Below are 13,889 nucleotides of genomic sequence, written 5' to 3'. Positions count from 1 at the left end.
GGGCCAAATTCTCTGGGCGGGCAAAGCAGAGAAAGGGGAGGTAACCTTGCTCCTTATGACCTCATAAGGAGAAGATTCCTGATTGGCCCATCTGAGCTTTCATTTTGTCAAAGGCAGAGCAGGATACCCAGGGCTCGGTTTACACCTATCACTATTTCTAGCCACTGGGGGACCATAGGCAGGCTGGGGGGAACTCATATTAATGTTAAAAAAATCTCATGAAGTGAAATTTTCATGCCATGGGACCTTTAAGACTTTTAAAGGCCTACAATTTTGATTTTAAATTTTTAGACTTTTTAAGACCCTGCGGAAACCCTGTAGACGGAGAGAGGGATAGGAGAGAAGGACAGGTGTGAGATGGGAGGAGATTAATGTAGAGGTGGTTATGGTTTGGTGCGAGACCTGCAGGTATAAACACCTGGGATAAAAGAGGAAGTAATAACATTCGTTAATTCACAGGTCGTTACCCGGCTGACATTGCTTTTTTAAGTTTTGCTTCTTAATGCTTGATTCGTAAGTTAAAATCTGAGCTAGATTTTTAGAGATTTTTTTTTTTTAAAAAGGAAGGAAATGACAAAGAAAAACAGCATTAATTCTCTAAACTACTCCCTCTATCGAGAAAACGTTCCTCAAAAAACCTTTTTTCAAAAGATTTAAATTATCTCTGAGACCTTTTGTGTGGTGCAGGAATGGCCCAGCACCCCTCCTCCTCCTCCTCTTTTCAAGTCTTGATCACATCAAGATACATATTGGGGAGGAGGAGGTTTCTGTCCGTTAACAAATCCCTGTACCGTCCTCCGTTAAATACACATCAGCATCTTCATAAAGACGCAACAGAAAACGTCAAACGATAAAAACGATCGCCCCATCAGGCTCCAGCAGAGTCCTTTTCGGTAATATGAATTCTCTGTAGGCAAAAAAAAAAAAAAAAAAAAAAAAAGGATTTCTTCACATTAAAGAATAGTTTTTTTTTTTTGTGTTCATTTTGTTCCGAGAAAAACTGTTGCTGATTGCAAGAAACAGGAGCAAAAAGAGAGAGAGAGAGAGAGAGAGAGAGAGAGACAGACAGAGTGGTCGAGAAGAGGAGGATGAGGAGGAGGAGGAGGAGAGAGAAAAAAAAGATAGATTAAAAAGGGGGCGTGGACATGTTTGAGGGTCATTCATGTCTATTACACAAGCTCAGTTGCTCAGATTCAAAGTGCTAGAGTACATATGTCGTCCTTTCCTGTCCTTTCTCCCCTCTCGAAAAAAAAAAACACAGTGCTGTGTTGATAAAAAGAAGATAAAATAGTCTTTGTTTTGTTTCTCTTTTTCGTTTTTTTAATTTTCACGCGCGAGTTAAAGTCTTTTTTAAATTTTGACACAGTTCGTTGGTTCCCCGGAGAAAAAAACAACAAAAAAAAACACAGTAATGCGGTCTTGAGCGCTTTGCGTTAATCCTCCTTCCGTTCCAGCGTCGTCTGCGTGGCGTGGATCCCGTTGCTGTACACCGGGAACGGTAGCGTGGAAAAAAGTCCCTCCGCCGTGGTGAAAACGTTGGCCGCGCTCGTCATCTGGCCTCCCAAGGCGCCGTTCCCGCCCGTCCCGGCCGCCGGAGATCCGACGAACGGACCGGCTGCCGCCGCGGCCGACATGTTGAGCCGGTGAACGTGGTGGTACAGCATCTCCATCGGCGTCTTGGGGTCCAGGCCGAACCCGGAGCTGTCCACGAAGTTCATGGCTGCGTTCGGGAGCAGGTTGCCTTGCGCCATGGCCAGCGTGACGTCTGCCGGCGCGTACCTGATGGTGCCGGTGGTGTAGACCCGCGGAGAGGTCGTGCCGGTGGAGGCCAGAGTGCCCGTGACCCTGTGCACCAACGGGAGCACGACGTTACCGGCCTGCAGACGCTGCAGAGCCTCCAGATCGCCGGAGTACAGCAGCGAAGAGGAGGAAGAGGTCGATGAGGAAGAGGATGAGGATGAGGAAGAGGAGGAGGAAGAGGTTGTGGGAGTGCCTTGTTGTTTGTCCCGCGGCGAGGCGGACAGCGGAGGGGAAAGAGGGTCTGCTGACGAAGCGCCACTGGAGGGAAGCGCCAAACCGGCGCCGTTTGAACCGGAAGAAAGCGCAGAGTTTCCGTTGTAAGGAGGAGGCTTCCTCGCTCCTCCTCCTCCTCCTCCCTCGGTTCCTGGCGGGGTCAGGACTGAGTCCGGGATGGCCACTTGGAGCGAGCCGCCCTGTGATAATAAGATAAGATAAGATATACTTTATTGTCCCCGAAAGGGAAATTAGTTTTGGACTCTGTCCGTTCTACAGTGTTACAAAGAAAACACACAATAGTAAATGATAGAGTGTGGTCTAGACCTACTCTGTATCTGTAAAGTGTCTCGAGATAACTCTCGTTATGATTTGATACTAGAAATAAAATTGAATTGAACAAAACAAAAAAGGCAACACCAAATACAGAAAACACAACAAATACAAATCTCTCTCAACACGTACTCTCATGCAACACAACCATGCTTCCATATACATATATTAAGCACATTAACTACTCCTTTCATTGGCACTTCCTATTAAACAACCCTGTTGGCTGTATTCTCCGCAATAAGTGGGACACTGCCCTTGCACAGTACGATGTTACAATAATACAATATTGCACAGCTGACATATTGCCCAACCCCAATAGCCTACATATCGCACAAATTCCACAATGCACTGACAATGCCCAACCTCGATAGACTATGTATTGACCTTTTTCACGGCAGACATGTTGACATGTCATAGTACGATTAGCACAGGTGTATTCAAACCCATTACTGATGGCTGCATTCCACTTAGGAGAGACCCTGGTATTAAACCATTACTGATGGCTGCATTCCACTTAGGAGAGACCCTGGTATTAAACCATTACTGATGGCTGCATTCCACTTAGGAGAGACCCTGGTATTAAACCATTAATGATGGCTGCATTCCACTTAGGAGAGGTCCTGGTATTAAACCATTAATGATGGCTGCATTCCACTTAGGAGAGGTCCTGGTATTGAACCATTACTGAAGGCTGCATTCCACTTAGGAGAGGTCCTGGTATTGTTCATGCTGACTCACTGAAATATCTTACCGGGACACTTGATGGAACTGAGCCATCGTTAAGGTTATCAATCTCAGCTGTGCTTTTCCTACTATGACAAGTCAAAATGTCTGCTGTGAAAAAGGTCCATTGGACAAGTGACATAACGCACAACCGAACAGCCTACTAGCCTGTGGTGAGGGGAAGTTCTCGTGGCCTCCCGGCGCGCCGCCGGGCTTCGTGGTCATGCTGTACGGCGACTCGTTTCGGGAGATCTCTCGGTTGGGCGGGAAGTTCCAGATGCTGCTGTCATTGTCAAAGTTGATGGGCTCCGCCATCTCCGTCTTGATTTTCAACACCGAGGACGTGGCGGCTGCCGCCGCGCCGTTCGGCGGGGAGGAGCCCGTGGCGAGCAGGTGGGAGGAGTTTGCAGGAGCGGCTTGGGAGGGGTCGACCAGCGGCGCCGCGGCGTCTCCCATGGCGACTGGGCTTGGCGAGGTCGAGGAAAGACGGATCCTCCTGCTTCGGGACCCGTCCCATTTCTGCACTTTCCTTCTCTTTCGCCTCTTCTGGAGCTTGCTTCCGCCGTTGGCGCTGTCACAATCTTGCACGCCTGCATCTTCCTCCTCCTCCTCCTCCTGGTCATCCTCCTCTTCCTCCTCCTCCTCCGATGAAGAACTTTGCGAGTTGTGCAGCTGAACTTCTTCGCCGTCGCCATAGTGCTCTACTTTAATGTGAAGCCCGCCCAGATTACCGAGTCCTCCAATGGCGCCCAAAGCACCCAACCCTCCCAGTCCTGCTAACCTCCCCAACCTTCCTCCTCCTTCTCCTCCTCCTCCTCCTCCTCCTGCCTCCTCCTGTTCCTCCCCCTCTCCATCCGAAGGCTCCAGACTGTCGTCACTGTCCTGGCTCTCTGGGTTACTCGAGCTGTCTCCTTCCTCCTGTCGCTTCATTTCCTGTTCGGAGGAGCAATGCGGTTGGCCGGGCTGTTGTTGACGCTTGCTGTCTGTCTCTGGGTCCTCGCGTTCTGATTGGTAGCCCGGTTTCCCCTCGGACTTGGCATTCTCATTATCTGTGGGGGAGAAAAAATGTACAGTAAGTAAGCTTCAGACTGAAATATCCAACACATTCTCACTCCCATCGCGTAACACACGGACTCTTGGAAAGGTGCCTTTGGCGTTTCTTATTGACTGAATTGCAAGTCTCCTTTAGCGTCAGATCTATATGCGCTGGGTCGGGACTATTGGCGTCACTTTTGACGCAGTTAAGTTAAGAAAAAGGTCGTGGGTGGGCTTACGTTTCCATGACACGTGGGACAAAAACGGGACAGTTGGGTTTAGATAAAGAAGAACGGGACAGTTGGGTTTAGATAAAGAAGAACGGGACAGTTGGGTTTAGATGAAGAAGAACGGGACAGTTGGGTTTAGATAAAGAAGAACGGACAGTTGGGTTTAGATAAAGAAGAACGGGACAGTTGGGTTTAGATGAAGAAGAACGGGACAGTTGGGTTTAGATGAAGAAGAACGGGACAGTTGGGTTTAGATAAAGAAGAACGGACAGTTGGGTTTAGATAAAGAAGAACGGGACAGTTGGGTTTAGATAAAGAAGAACGGGACAGTTGGGTTTAGATAAAGAAGAACGGGACAGTTGGGTTTAGATAAAGAAGAACGGACAGTTGGGTTTAGATGAAGAAGAACGGGACAGTTGGGTTTATGTAAAGAAGAACGGGACAGTTGGGTTTAGATAAAGAAGAACGGGACAGTTGGGTTTAGATAAAGAAGAACGGACAGTTGGGTTTAGATGTAAAGAAGAACGGGACAGTTAGGTTTAGATAAAGAAGAACGGGACGGTTGGGTTTAGATAAAGAAGAACGGGACAGTTGGGTTTAGATAAAGAAGAAGAAGAAGGACAGTTGGGTTTAGATGAAGAAGAACGGGACAGTTGGGTTTAGATAAAGAAGAACGGGACAGTTGGGTTTAGATAAAGAAGAACGGGACAGTTGGGTTTACGTAAAGAAGAACGGGACAGTTGGGTTTAGGTGAAGAAGAACGGGACAGTTGGGTTTAGATAAAGAAGAACGGGACAGTTGGGTTTAGGTAAAGAAGAACGGGACAGTTGGGTTTAGATAAAGAAGAACGGACAGTTGGGTTTAGGTGAAGAAGAACGGGACGGTTGGGTTTAGATAAAGAAGAACGGGACAGTTGGGTTTAGGTGAAGAAGAACGGACAGTTGGGTTTAGGTAAAGAAGAACGGGACAGTTGGGTTTAGGTGAAGAAGAACGGGACAGTTGGGTTTAGATAAAGAAGAACGGGACAGTTGGGTTTAGATAAAGAAGAACGGGACAGTTGGGTTTAGGTAAAGAAGAACGGGACAGTTGGGTTTAGGTGAAGAAGAACGGACAGTTGGGTTTAGATGAAGAAGAACGGGACAGTTGGGTTTAGGAGAAGAAGAACGGGACGGTTAGGTTTAGGTAAAGAAGAACGGACAGTTGGGTTTAGATAAAGAAGAACGGGACAGTTGGGTTTAGGTTTAAATAAAGAAGAACGGACAGTTGGGTTTAGGTGAAGAAGAAGAAGGGACAGTTGGGTTTAGATAAAGAAGAACGGGACAGTTAGGGTTAGATAAAGAAGAACGGACAGTTGGGTTTAGATAAAGAAGAACAGGACAGTTGGGTTTAGATAAAGAAGAACAGGACAGTTGGGTTTAGTAAAGAAGAAGAAGTGAAGAAGAACAGTTGGGTTTAGATAAAGAAGAACGGGACAGTTGGGTTTAGATAAAGAAGAACGGGACAGTTGGGTTTAGATAAAGAAGAACGGGACAGTTGGTTTGTCCAGGCTGGGTTGGGGTTAGATAAAGAAGATTAGGACATTATAAAACCTCATAGGTTTGAAATAAAGAAGAACGGGACAGTTGGGTTTTAAAGAAAACGGGACAGTTGGGTTTAGATAAAGAACAACAGGACAGTTCTTCCAGGATCCAAACTCAAAACATGTTCATTTGGAATGACTTTTAAAGCTTGGGCTTAGCCTTTACAACAGGTAGCTCTTTTTAGATCCAAACTCAAAACATGTTCATTTGGAATGGCTTTTTGATTTTACCTAGTGGTGTGACAATTTTTTCCTATGTTTTTAACCTTTTTATTTTACCGTTTTCTATGTTTTTAATTATTTTTATTGTATGATATGTTGTTTTATTTAGGTTCTTGATGTAAAGCACTTTGGATACCTGCTGGCTGCTGTAAAGTGCTGTATAAATAAATGTTGATTGATTGATGGACTGATTGATTGATTAACGAAATATTTGGCGCTTTAGGTTAGGGTCTCCAGGACCAGCAGTAGATCCCCAAAATCGTCAGGGTTTATCCTCTTGGAAACACGAATTTTCCAACAAAATTACACGGCAATATTTCTGCATATTTAAAACAGATATTTAAAATTTGGTGGCATGAAAAGAAAGGCAACAGACTCTTTTCCTAAAAACATTCCCCCCACTTCACTTTGTGTATTTTGGATTCCTGTGCAGTGACTCGCAGGTGTTGATCCTTATATTTACCCAGACAGGATTTCCATGTGTTGTGTTTTGTTGCGGGCGCGCTGATGTGTGTTCTGTATCTGTAGCTGCTGCCGTTCAGGCATGTTGGCACACACACACACACACACAACACACACACACACACACACACACACACACACACACACACACACACACACACACACAAACACACTCCAAACCGTGCCAGCACACACTGAGGCCAGCGGCTGCCCAGCTGGCATCGCTCTGACTCCCTCATGGCACCTGAAATGTCGACTCAATTGCTTTGTCTGGGGAAAACCTCGCATCTCCATTAAGTGTGCTTTCCATGCAGAACAGATTTATTCTCTCGCTGGAACCGAAAAACGAATTTGGAGTCTTAAGCCCAGTTTTGACCAAAATATTCGCGACGAGACAAGTTGAAACTTGCAACTTCTTGCAACGAGCCGGTCTTTAGCGTTCACCGAGTTGCTCGCTCCTCATTTAGATAAAGTTGAATCCAGACAGCTCTACACTCCTCCGCCTCTCGAAAACTTCTTACAATCTTTTAACACGATCGTAACATTAACGTTAACGTAACGTAACGTAACGTTTTAGCCAGCAGAGACCGTAAAAAAAACTGCACGTTGCTTCACACACAGGTTGAAGAGCAAATCTGTTGCGTTAGCGCCACCTACGGTGTCTGTGACTTGTAGAAAAAGAGAGAGAGAGAGAGAGAGAGAGAGAGAGAGAGAAGGAAGAAGAGGAGAGGGGAGGGAGAGAGAGAGGAGGAAGAGGAAAGGGGAGAGAGAGAGAGAGAGGAGGAAGAGGAAAGGGGAGAGAGAGAGAAGAGGAAGTGAAGAGGAGAGGGGAGAGAGGAGGAAGAGGAAAGGGAAGAGAGAGGAGGAAGACGAGAGGGGAGAGAGAGAGGAGGAAGTGAAGAGGAGAGGGAAGAGAGAGAGAGGAGGAAGAGGAAAGGGGAGAGAGAGAGAGAAGAGGAAGTGAAGAGGAGAGGGGAGAGAGAGAGAGGAGGAAGAGGAAAGGGAAGAGAGAGGAGGAAGAGGAGAGGGGAGAGAGAGAGGAGGAAGTGAAGAGGAGAGGGAGAGAGAGAGAGGAGGAAGAGGAAAGGGGAGAGAGAGAGAGAAGAGGAAGTGAAGAGGAGAGGGGAGAGAGAGAGGAGTAAGAGGAAAGGGAAGAGAGAGGAGGAAGACGAGAGGGGAGAGAGAGAGGAGGAAGTGAAGAGGAGAGGGAAGAGAGAGAGAGGAGGAAGAGGAAAGGGGAGAGAGAGGAGGAAGACGAGAGGGGAGAGAGAGGAGGAAGTGAAGAGGAGAGGGAAGAGAGAGAGAGGAGGAAGAGGAAAGGGGGAGAGAGAGAGAAGAGGAAGTGAAGAGGAGAGGGGAGAGAGAGTGAGGAAGAGAGAGAAAGAGAGAGAGAGGAGAGGGGAGAGAGAAGAGGAAGTGAAGAGGAGAGGGGAGAGAGAGTGAGGAAGAGAGAGAAAGAGAGAGAGGGGAGAGGAGAGAGAGGAGGAAGAGGAAAGGGGAGAGAGAGAGAGAGAAGAGGAAGTGAAGAGGAGAGGGGAGGGGAGAGAGAGTGAGGAAGAGAGAAAAAGAGAGAGAGGGGGAGAGAGAGAGGAGGAAGAGGAAAGGGGGGAGAGAGAGAGAGAGAGAGAGAGAGGGCTGCTGGCTGATGAAAAAACGTTCACTAATGATTGAATTTTTTCCAGAAAAGTCGACACAAACACCCAGTTTGTAATATTACGAATGGGCTTTCATCACCGTCATGCTACCTTCACCCTCGTGTTGTCTTCTTGTCGACCGAGCAACTTTTAGCTTTTCTGGGTCAAAATTAAAAATGAAAATCCTAAGACACTTTTAGATTTTTTTTCCAACTTTTTTGTCACTTTTTTCAATGTTCTTTTATCAATTTTCGTCTTCAAATGTTATAAAAATGTAATAAAAACACCCAAATTCAATGACAGTAGTGAACTGATCATTTATTTTACTTGTGAGGAGCGTTGTACGGAACCATCCACGTTATTTTTTTTTTTTAGACAATTCGGTTCAAAAAGAAACCCAAATTTCCGATACAGAAACTTTTTGAAAATGGGTCCAAATTGACCCAAGGACAACAGCAGGGATGAAAGATCTTCCAGAACATAACTTTTCTACATTTTTCTTAGTAATCTTATGTGATCCAAACAAAAAAAGTGCATCTCCAAGCCCATACATTCCCACTAAATCCGCAAAAACACAACCCTCGTTAAAGTCTAGTTTTTATCAAACAGAGAGGAGGAAACAGAGCTTTTTGCCGTGCACGGTGTGGGATTGACTGTTAATGTCAGTATTATTTTGCTGTTTTGCACCAATAAAAAGAACTCTCTTTGTTTTTTGGCAGCTGTGCTGGTGTCCTCTCTGGCTCTCTGGCTCTGTGCAGATTGCATCCAAACAGAACAAAAGGTCAAAGGCCAGATATCTCATTTTAGAATATGTTGAGCCCGAGCACCTCGGGCCTGTTGGAGCGCGGCTGAAGCTGGCCGCCTCCAGCGGCAGCTGGCGTCGGTTTGCAGCCGACAGCGTGCCAGAATCACTCTCCTCCAGCAAGAATAACAGCTGGCACCGATTCTCATCATGCCAACGCAGGCTGCAGGACTGGATAATATTATGCTCAAGGTGGAGCACCGGCGTTGGTTTGAATTCAACTCTCCATCGGTATTTGGCTGCTTGAAAACGTTGGTGACACAAAGACGAGACAAACAAAATCCTTGATTTGTATTTCTGGATCTGAAGTCAGTATTTTAAGATTCAAATTTCTTCTTTTGTACGGATGCTCGTGTTAGGATTATGGACTCCGTAGTGTTAGTTATGTTTCTAGTGAAATTATGAAGATTACGGGCCATATTTTAACGATCTGAGCAGCACGGTGTGAAGCGCCGGGTGCAGGTGTGTTTAGGGCGTGTACGAATCCACTTCTGCTAGTTTGATGGCAGTAAAAAAGTGTCCGTGTGCCGGGCGCCTGGTCCTAAAGGGTTGTTCTTAGAGTCTTCATTAATCAGGGGTGTGTTTTGGGCGTAACATGCAATCAACCAATCAGAGATCATCTCCCATTCCCTTTAAAAGACAGGCGCGTTTGGACCTTGGAGCATTGCTGTTATGATGGAGGATTTACACCGTGATATTTTTATTTGTAATCTTCTGCTGTGTGTGTGTGTGTGTGTGTGTGTGCTCCTGTGCGTCCCTGTGTGTGTAACAAGCATAGTGTGCACGTTGCTGTGCACGAGTCTATAGGAGCATTTTACTAATGCTCTGTTAAAATAACAATGAAATGCTGCGTTATTGACTTTAGACCAGGTTTTTGTTGGTCAATGGTGTGATCACTTCCCGCCGCCTCAAGATAGCAATACGCCCAGAATGCACCTGAACACACCTCCCTGTAAGACCAGCACGCCCAGAATGCACCTGAACACACCTCCCTGTGAGACCAGCATGCCCAGAATGCACCTGAACACACCTCCCTGTGAGACCAGCACGCCCAGAATGCACCTGAACACACCTCCCTGTGAGACCAGCACGCCCAGAATGCACCTGAACACACCTCCCTGTGAGACCAGCACGCCCAGAATGCACCTGAACACACCTCCCTGTGAGACCAGCACGCCCAGAATGCACCTGAACACACATCCCTGTAAGACCAGCACGCCCAGAATGCACCTGAACACACCTCCCTGTAAGACCAGCACGCCCAGAATGCACCTGAACACACCTCCCTGTAAGACCAGCACGCCCAGAATGCACCTGAACACACCTCCCTGTAAGACCAGCATGCCCAGAATGCACCTGAACACACCTCCCTGTAAGACCAGCATGCCCAGAATGCACCTGAACACACCTCCCTGTAAGACCAGCACGCCCCAGAATGCTCCTGAACACACCTGAACACAGCACGCCCAGAATGCACCTGAACACACCTCCCTGTAAGACCAGCACGCCCAGAATGCACCTGAACACACCTCCCTGTGAGACCAGCACACCCAGAATGCACCTGAACACACCTCCCTGTAAGACCAGCACGCCCAGAATGCACCTGAACACACCTCCCTGTGAGACCAGCACACCCAGAATGCACCTGAACACACCTCCCTGTAAGACCAGTACACCCATGGGCCACAGATGGGTGCAGATGCATTTGCTATTTAAACAACGTGGGCGCAGGACGGGAAACTGACAACTGGGTCGGTCTTAAACTAGCAAAGACACTTGCGTCGGGCTTTGCGCTCCGCCAGGTGCAAGATTTGTGTTGTTTTCCATAATTACACTAGTAAACAGCTGAAAAATCATCGGCTACAGAACACCGTGAGATGAAGGTGGTTTCAGCGCCCGTTGGTGGTTACATTTAGCCGACAAAAAGTGAGTCATGCGGCAACGACAGTTAAGTTTAGACACCAAAACGAGTTAGGATTAGAAAAAAGATTGTGGTTTTTCACACGTATTAACTACTCAAATGCATAATTGAACTCATTTTCCTAAAAGTATCCTAACACAATACATGCTTTAATTTTGCAATTGGGTATTTATCATAAGAGACTATAGAGTTTGGCACTTCTAGTGTTAATATCTGATGACATAAGCTTATATATTGCACCTTTAAATGTATTCAGTGACACTCATAACCTGGTCTCTGGAAAATCTGATTGTCTAGTAACTAGCCATGTTGGCTGGTGATCAAGATTTAACCTTATCTCATCTCAACCTCATTTTACTCAAGCCCTGTACGCACATTCACGTTTCTGTTTGGTTGCTGGATGCACCGAATCCAGGATTTGGCTTCGGCCGAATATTGGGCTTTCGTCACCTTTTGGTATCGCCTCAGCTCGCTTGGAACCTAGACGGAGGTGAGACTAAAAACAAGTACCTGTCTGCAGGTACCAGGGATCTTTTTATCGTAATGGAAAACCAAAAAAGGCGAGTAGAGTCGAGTCGAGCAGGTACCACGTGATGGAAAAACGCCTTAAATTGGCAACTTTTTTGGCGTCACCTATTTTGGGGCTTTTGGAGGGGTGTTTCTAAGCTGAAGACATGAAAGGGGAGGGAGAGAGAGAGAGGGGGGGGGGAATGACATGCAGCAAAGGGCCGCAGGTCGGAATCGAACCTGCGGCCCGCTGCGTCAAGGAGTAAACCTCTATATATGGGCGCGTGCTCTACCAACTGAGCCATCCGGGCGCCCACTTTGTGGCCTTTTTGTGCAGTTGTGTGAAGTCTGGAGGTGTTCTGTGGCGTTCTGTAGAGTTATGGCGCGTTTTATGTGGTTTTGTGGCGGAGTTTTTTGCAGCGCTGGCAGCGAGAGCTCGGTCCCTGCAGCTGTTGGCATTCATCACCATCCAGCCTGGCACGGCCGGCACACTGGCGCCAACTGATAAAACCTCTTTGGCTTCTCTGTTTCAGGCTGTATTTCTTCCTGCTTGGTTATTATTTCGGTAACACCTGAAGAGGTGCTTGTTGGGAGCGAGAGAAATCGGATTATTGTGTAAAAACAGGAGAATATTTGCATGATATTCTGCTTGTTTTCTAACTTGCTCCTCTCACAGTTTGGTTTTATTTTGAAATGCTTATTTCTCAGTGATGTTTAATTGCTTCTCCAGCTTTCCTTTCGTTTCTCGCACCGAATCCAGATTTTTGGGGTTCGGCCGAATACCGAACCCACTGGTTGAGATCGTGCTGCCTCCTCCTCCCATCCTCAGTCCATGAACGCAGTGAACACATGAATGAAGTAAACAGGGACTGTCCTTCCTTTGCCGTACCTGAAGTTGCTGCATTCTGGCTGCTGTCTGGAGATTCCTTCGTGCACAACTCGTATTCTTCCAGATGTTTCAGACCAGATGTTGTAACAGCAGCCATGTTGTGTATAGTTTAGGGTCCTCGCCACCACCAGACCAATCGGCATTGAACAGATTGACAACACGGTCTCACGGCAGTTCATGAAATGGTCATGTTATTTTTTATCTATTGATACGTGTGAAAGTCCTGTATTGTTTGACCCATCCACTTCCCCAAACCAACCTCCTTATGCAGATTTTCGGCATTTCATACTACTCGCTACCGTAGACGTGCTGTGACCACAACATATGCTTCCCATTTAAATACATTAGTTTAGATTTTCGTGCCGGCCACCACGACAAAAACGTCCCCATGAACACGAATCAGTAGATTAAAATAACGTGACCATTTCACTGGGTTGAAATTGAACATGTAGCTGGACTTGAATGGCCTTCCTTTGACTGAAAGTACTGCCAAACAACAACTTTTTCTGCTCACCAGATCCATGTCCACTTTCTCACAGCCTGCTGCATTGAACGCTCCACCTACGTAAACACCTTCCCGTAATCAACGGCACCGTCATTACGGTGACCAGCGTAGGCAGCTTTAGTTGCATAGCACTATAGCATTTCATCAACAGAGCAATTCAAATTGCTTTACATAAAACATTAAAGAGCAGTTAGAAAATGAATAAAAAACTAATTAAAACTATTAAAAAAAAAAGACATTTCTCCTACCACAGGTCCTTTTTGCTCCGGTGACTCTGTGTTTTCATTACCCAGTACAAGATTGCAGTAGTTCTACTTTTCACTACGATGTAGCCATCGCTACAAAGCTTAGTTTAATCTCGGTAAACCTTGCTAAATCCGGAACAGTTCACAGTCTCTCTCTTGATAAGTTCACAGAAATATCTGACAAGTTCACAGACGTTGTCTTTCTTATTGACCTATAGTTCACAGACTAAATCTGACCAGTTCACAGACGTGGTCCTTGTATGGATAAGCTATTGTCACACCCATGTTGGAAAGGTAATATCAGAAATATGTCCGTTATCTGCCGGTCTGCCGCGTAGTGCAAGCGTAGGGCTCGGTTCGTTGGAGAAAAAATTCGAAGGTTTGGCAGAAACCGAACGACGTCAAAAAGCCCAAATATTCAGCCGAATCTGAAGCTAAATCCTGGCATCGGTGCGTCCCTGGTATCTTCCGTCTTTTCTTTCACACCTACCGGAGTTTTCTTTGGACTCGGACTCGGAGTCGGAGGTTTCGGAGGACTCTGAGGTTTTCTCCGGCAGGTTGGGAAGCTGGGCGATGTCCATGGGCGTGTCCTTATACTCGTGGTTACTGCGAGGGAACACAGAAAGACAATTCAGTCAGTAACTAAACTAGCATTCACTCATTTAATAATAATACATTTTATTTATAATGCACTTTTCATCAAAAGATCTCAAAGTGTTACAGGTTAGAAACAAGAAGGATAAGCAATTTAAAATACAAAAAGGGGACCAAAAGCTTTGCTAAAAAGAA

At 46.3% G+C, this 13,889-nt stretch overlaps 1 protein-coding gene across 1 annotated transcript in view; it reads right to left on the bottom strand.

Annotated features, from left to right (window-relative positions):
• Positions 1-1,349: 1,349 nt before the first annotated feature.
• The window catches only part of npas3 (neuronal PAS domain protein 3), an 80,872-nt gene continuing 68,332 nt past the window's right edge, over positions 1,350-13,889 (bottom strand). The window contains exons 7-9 of the mRNA XM_028566293.1: positions 13,591-13,706; positions 3,238-4,118; positions 1,350-2,213 (exon numbers count right to left, since the gene is read on the bottom strand). Coding sequence (XP_028422094.1) covers positions 1,434-2,213; positions 3,238-4,118; positions 13,591-13,706 — 1,777 coding nt within the window. The 3' untranslated portion in view covers positions 1,350-1,433. The remainder of the gene's footprint in view (positions 2,214-3,237; positions 4,119-13,590; positions 13,707-13,889) is intronic.

This window comes from Perca flavescens, chromosome 20 (genome assembly GCF_004354835.1).
Source record: "Perca flavescens isolate YP-PL-M2 chromosome 20, PFLA_1.0, whole genome shotgun sequence".
NCBI classification, from domain to species: Eukaryota; Metazoa; Chordata; class Actinopteri; order Perciformes; family Percidae; genus Perca; species Perca flavescens.
This window is presented reverse-complemented; position numbering and strand designations above follow the sequence as displayed.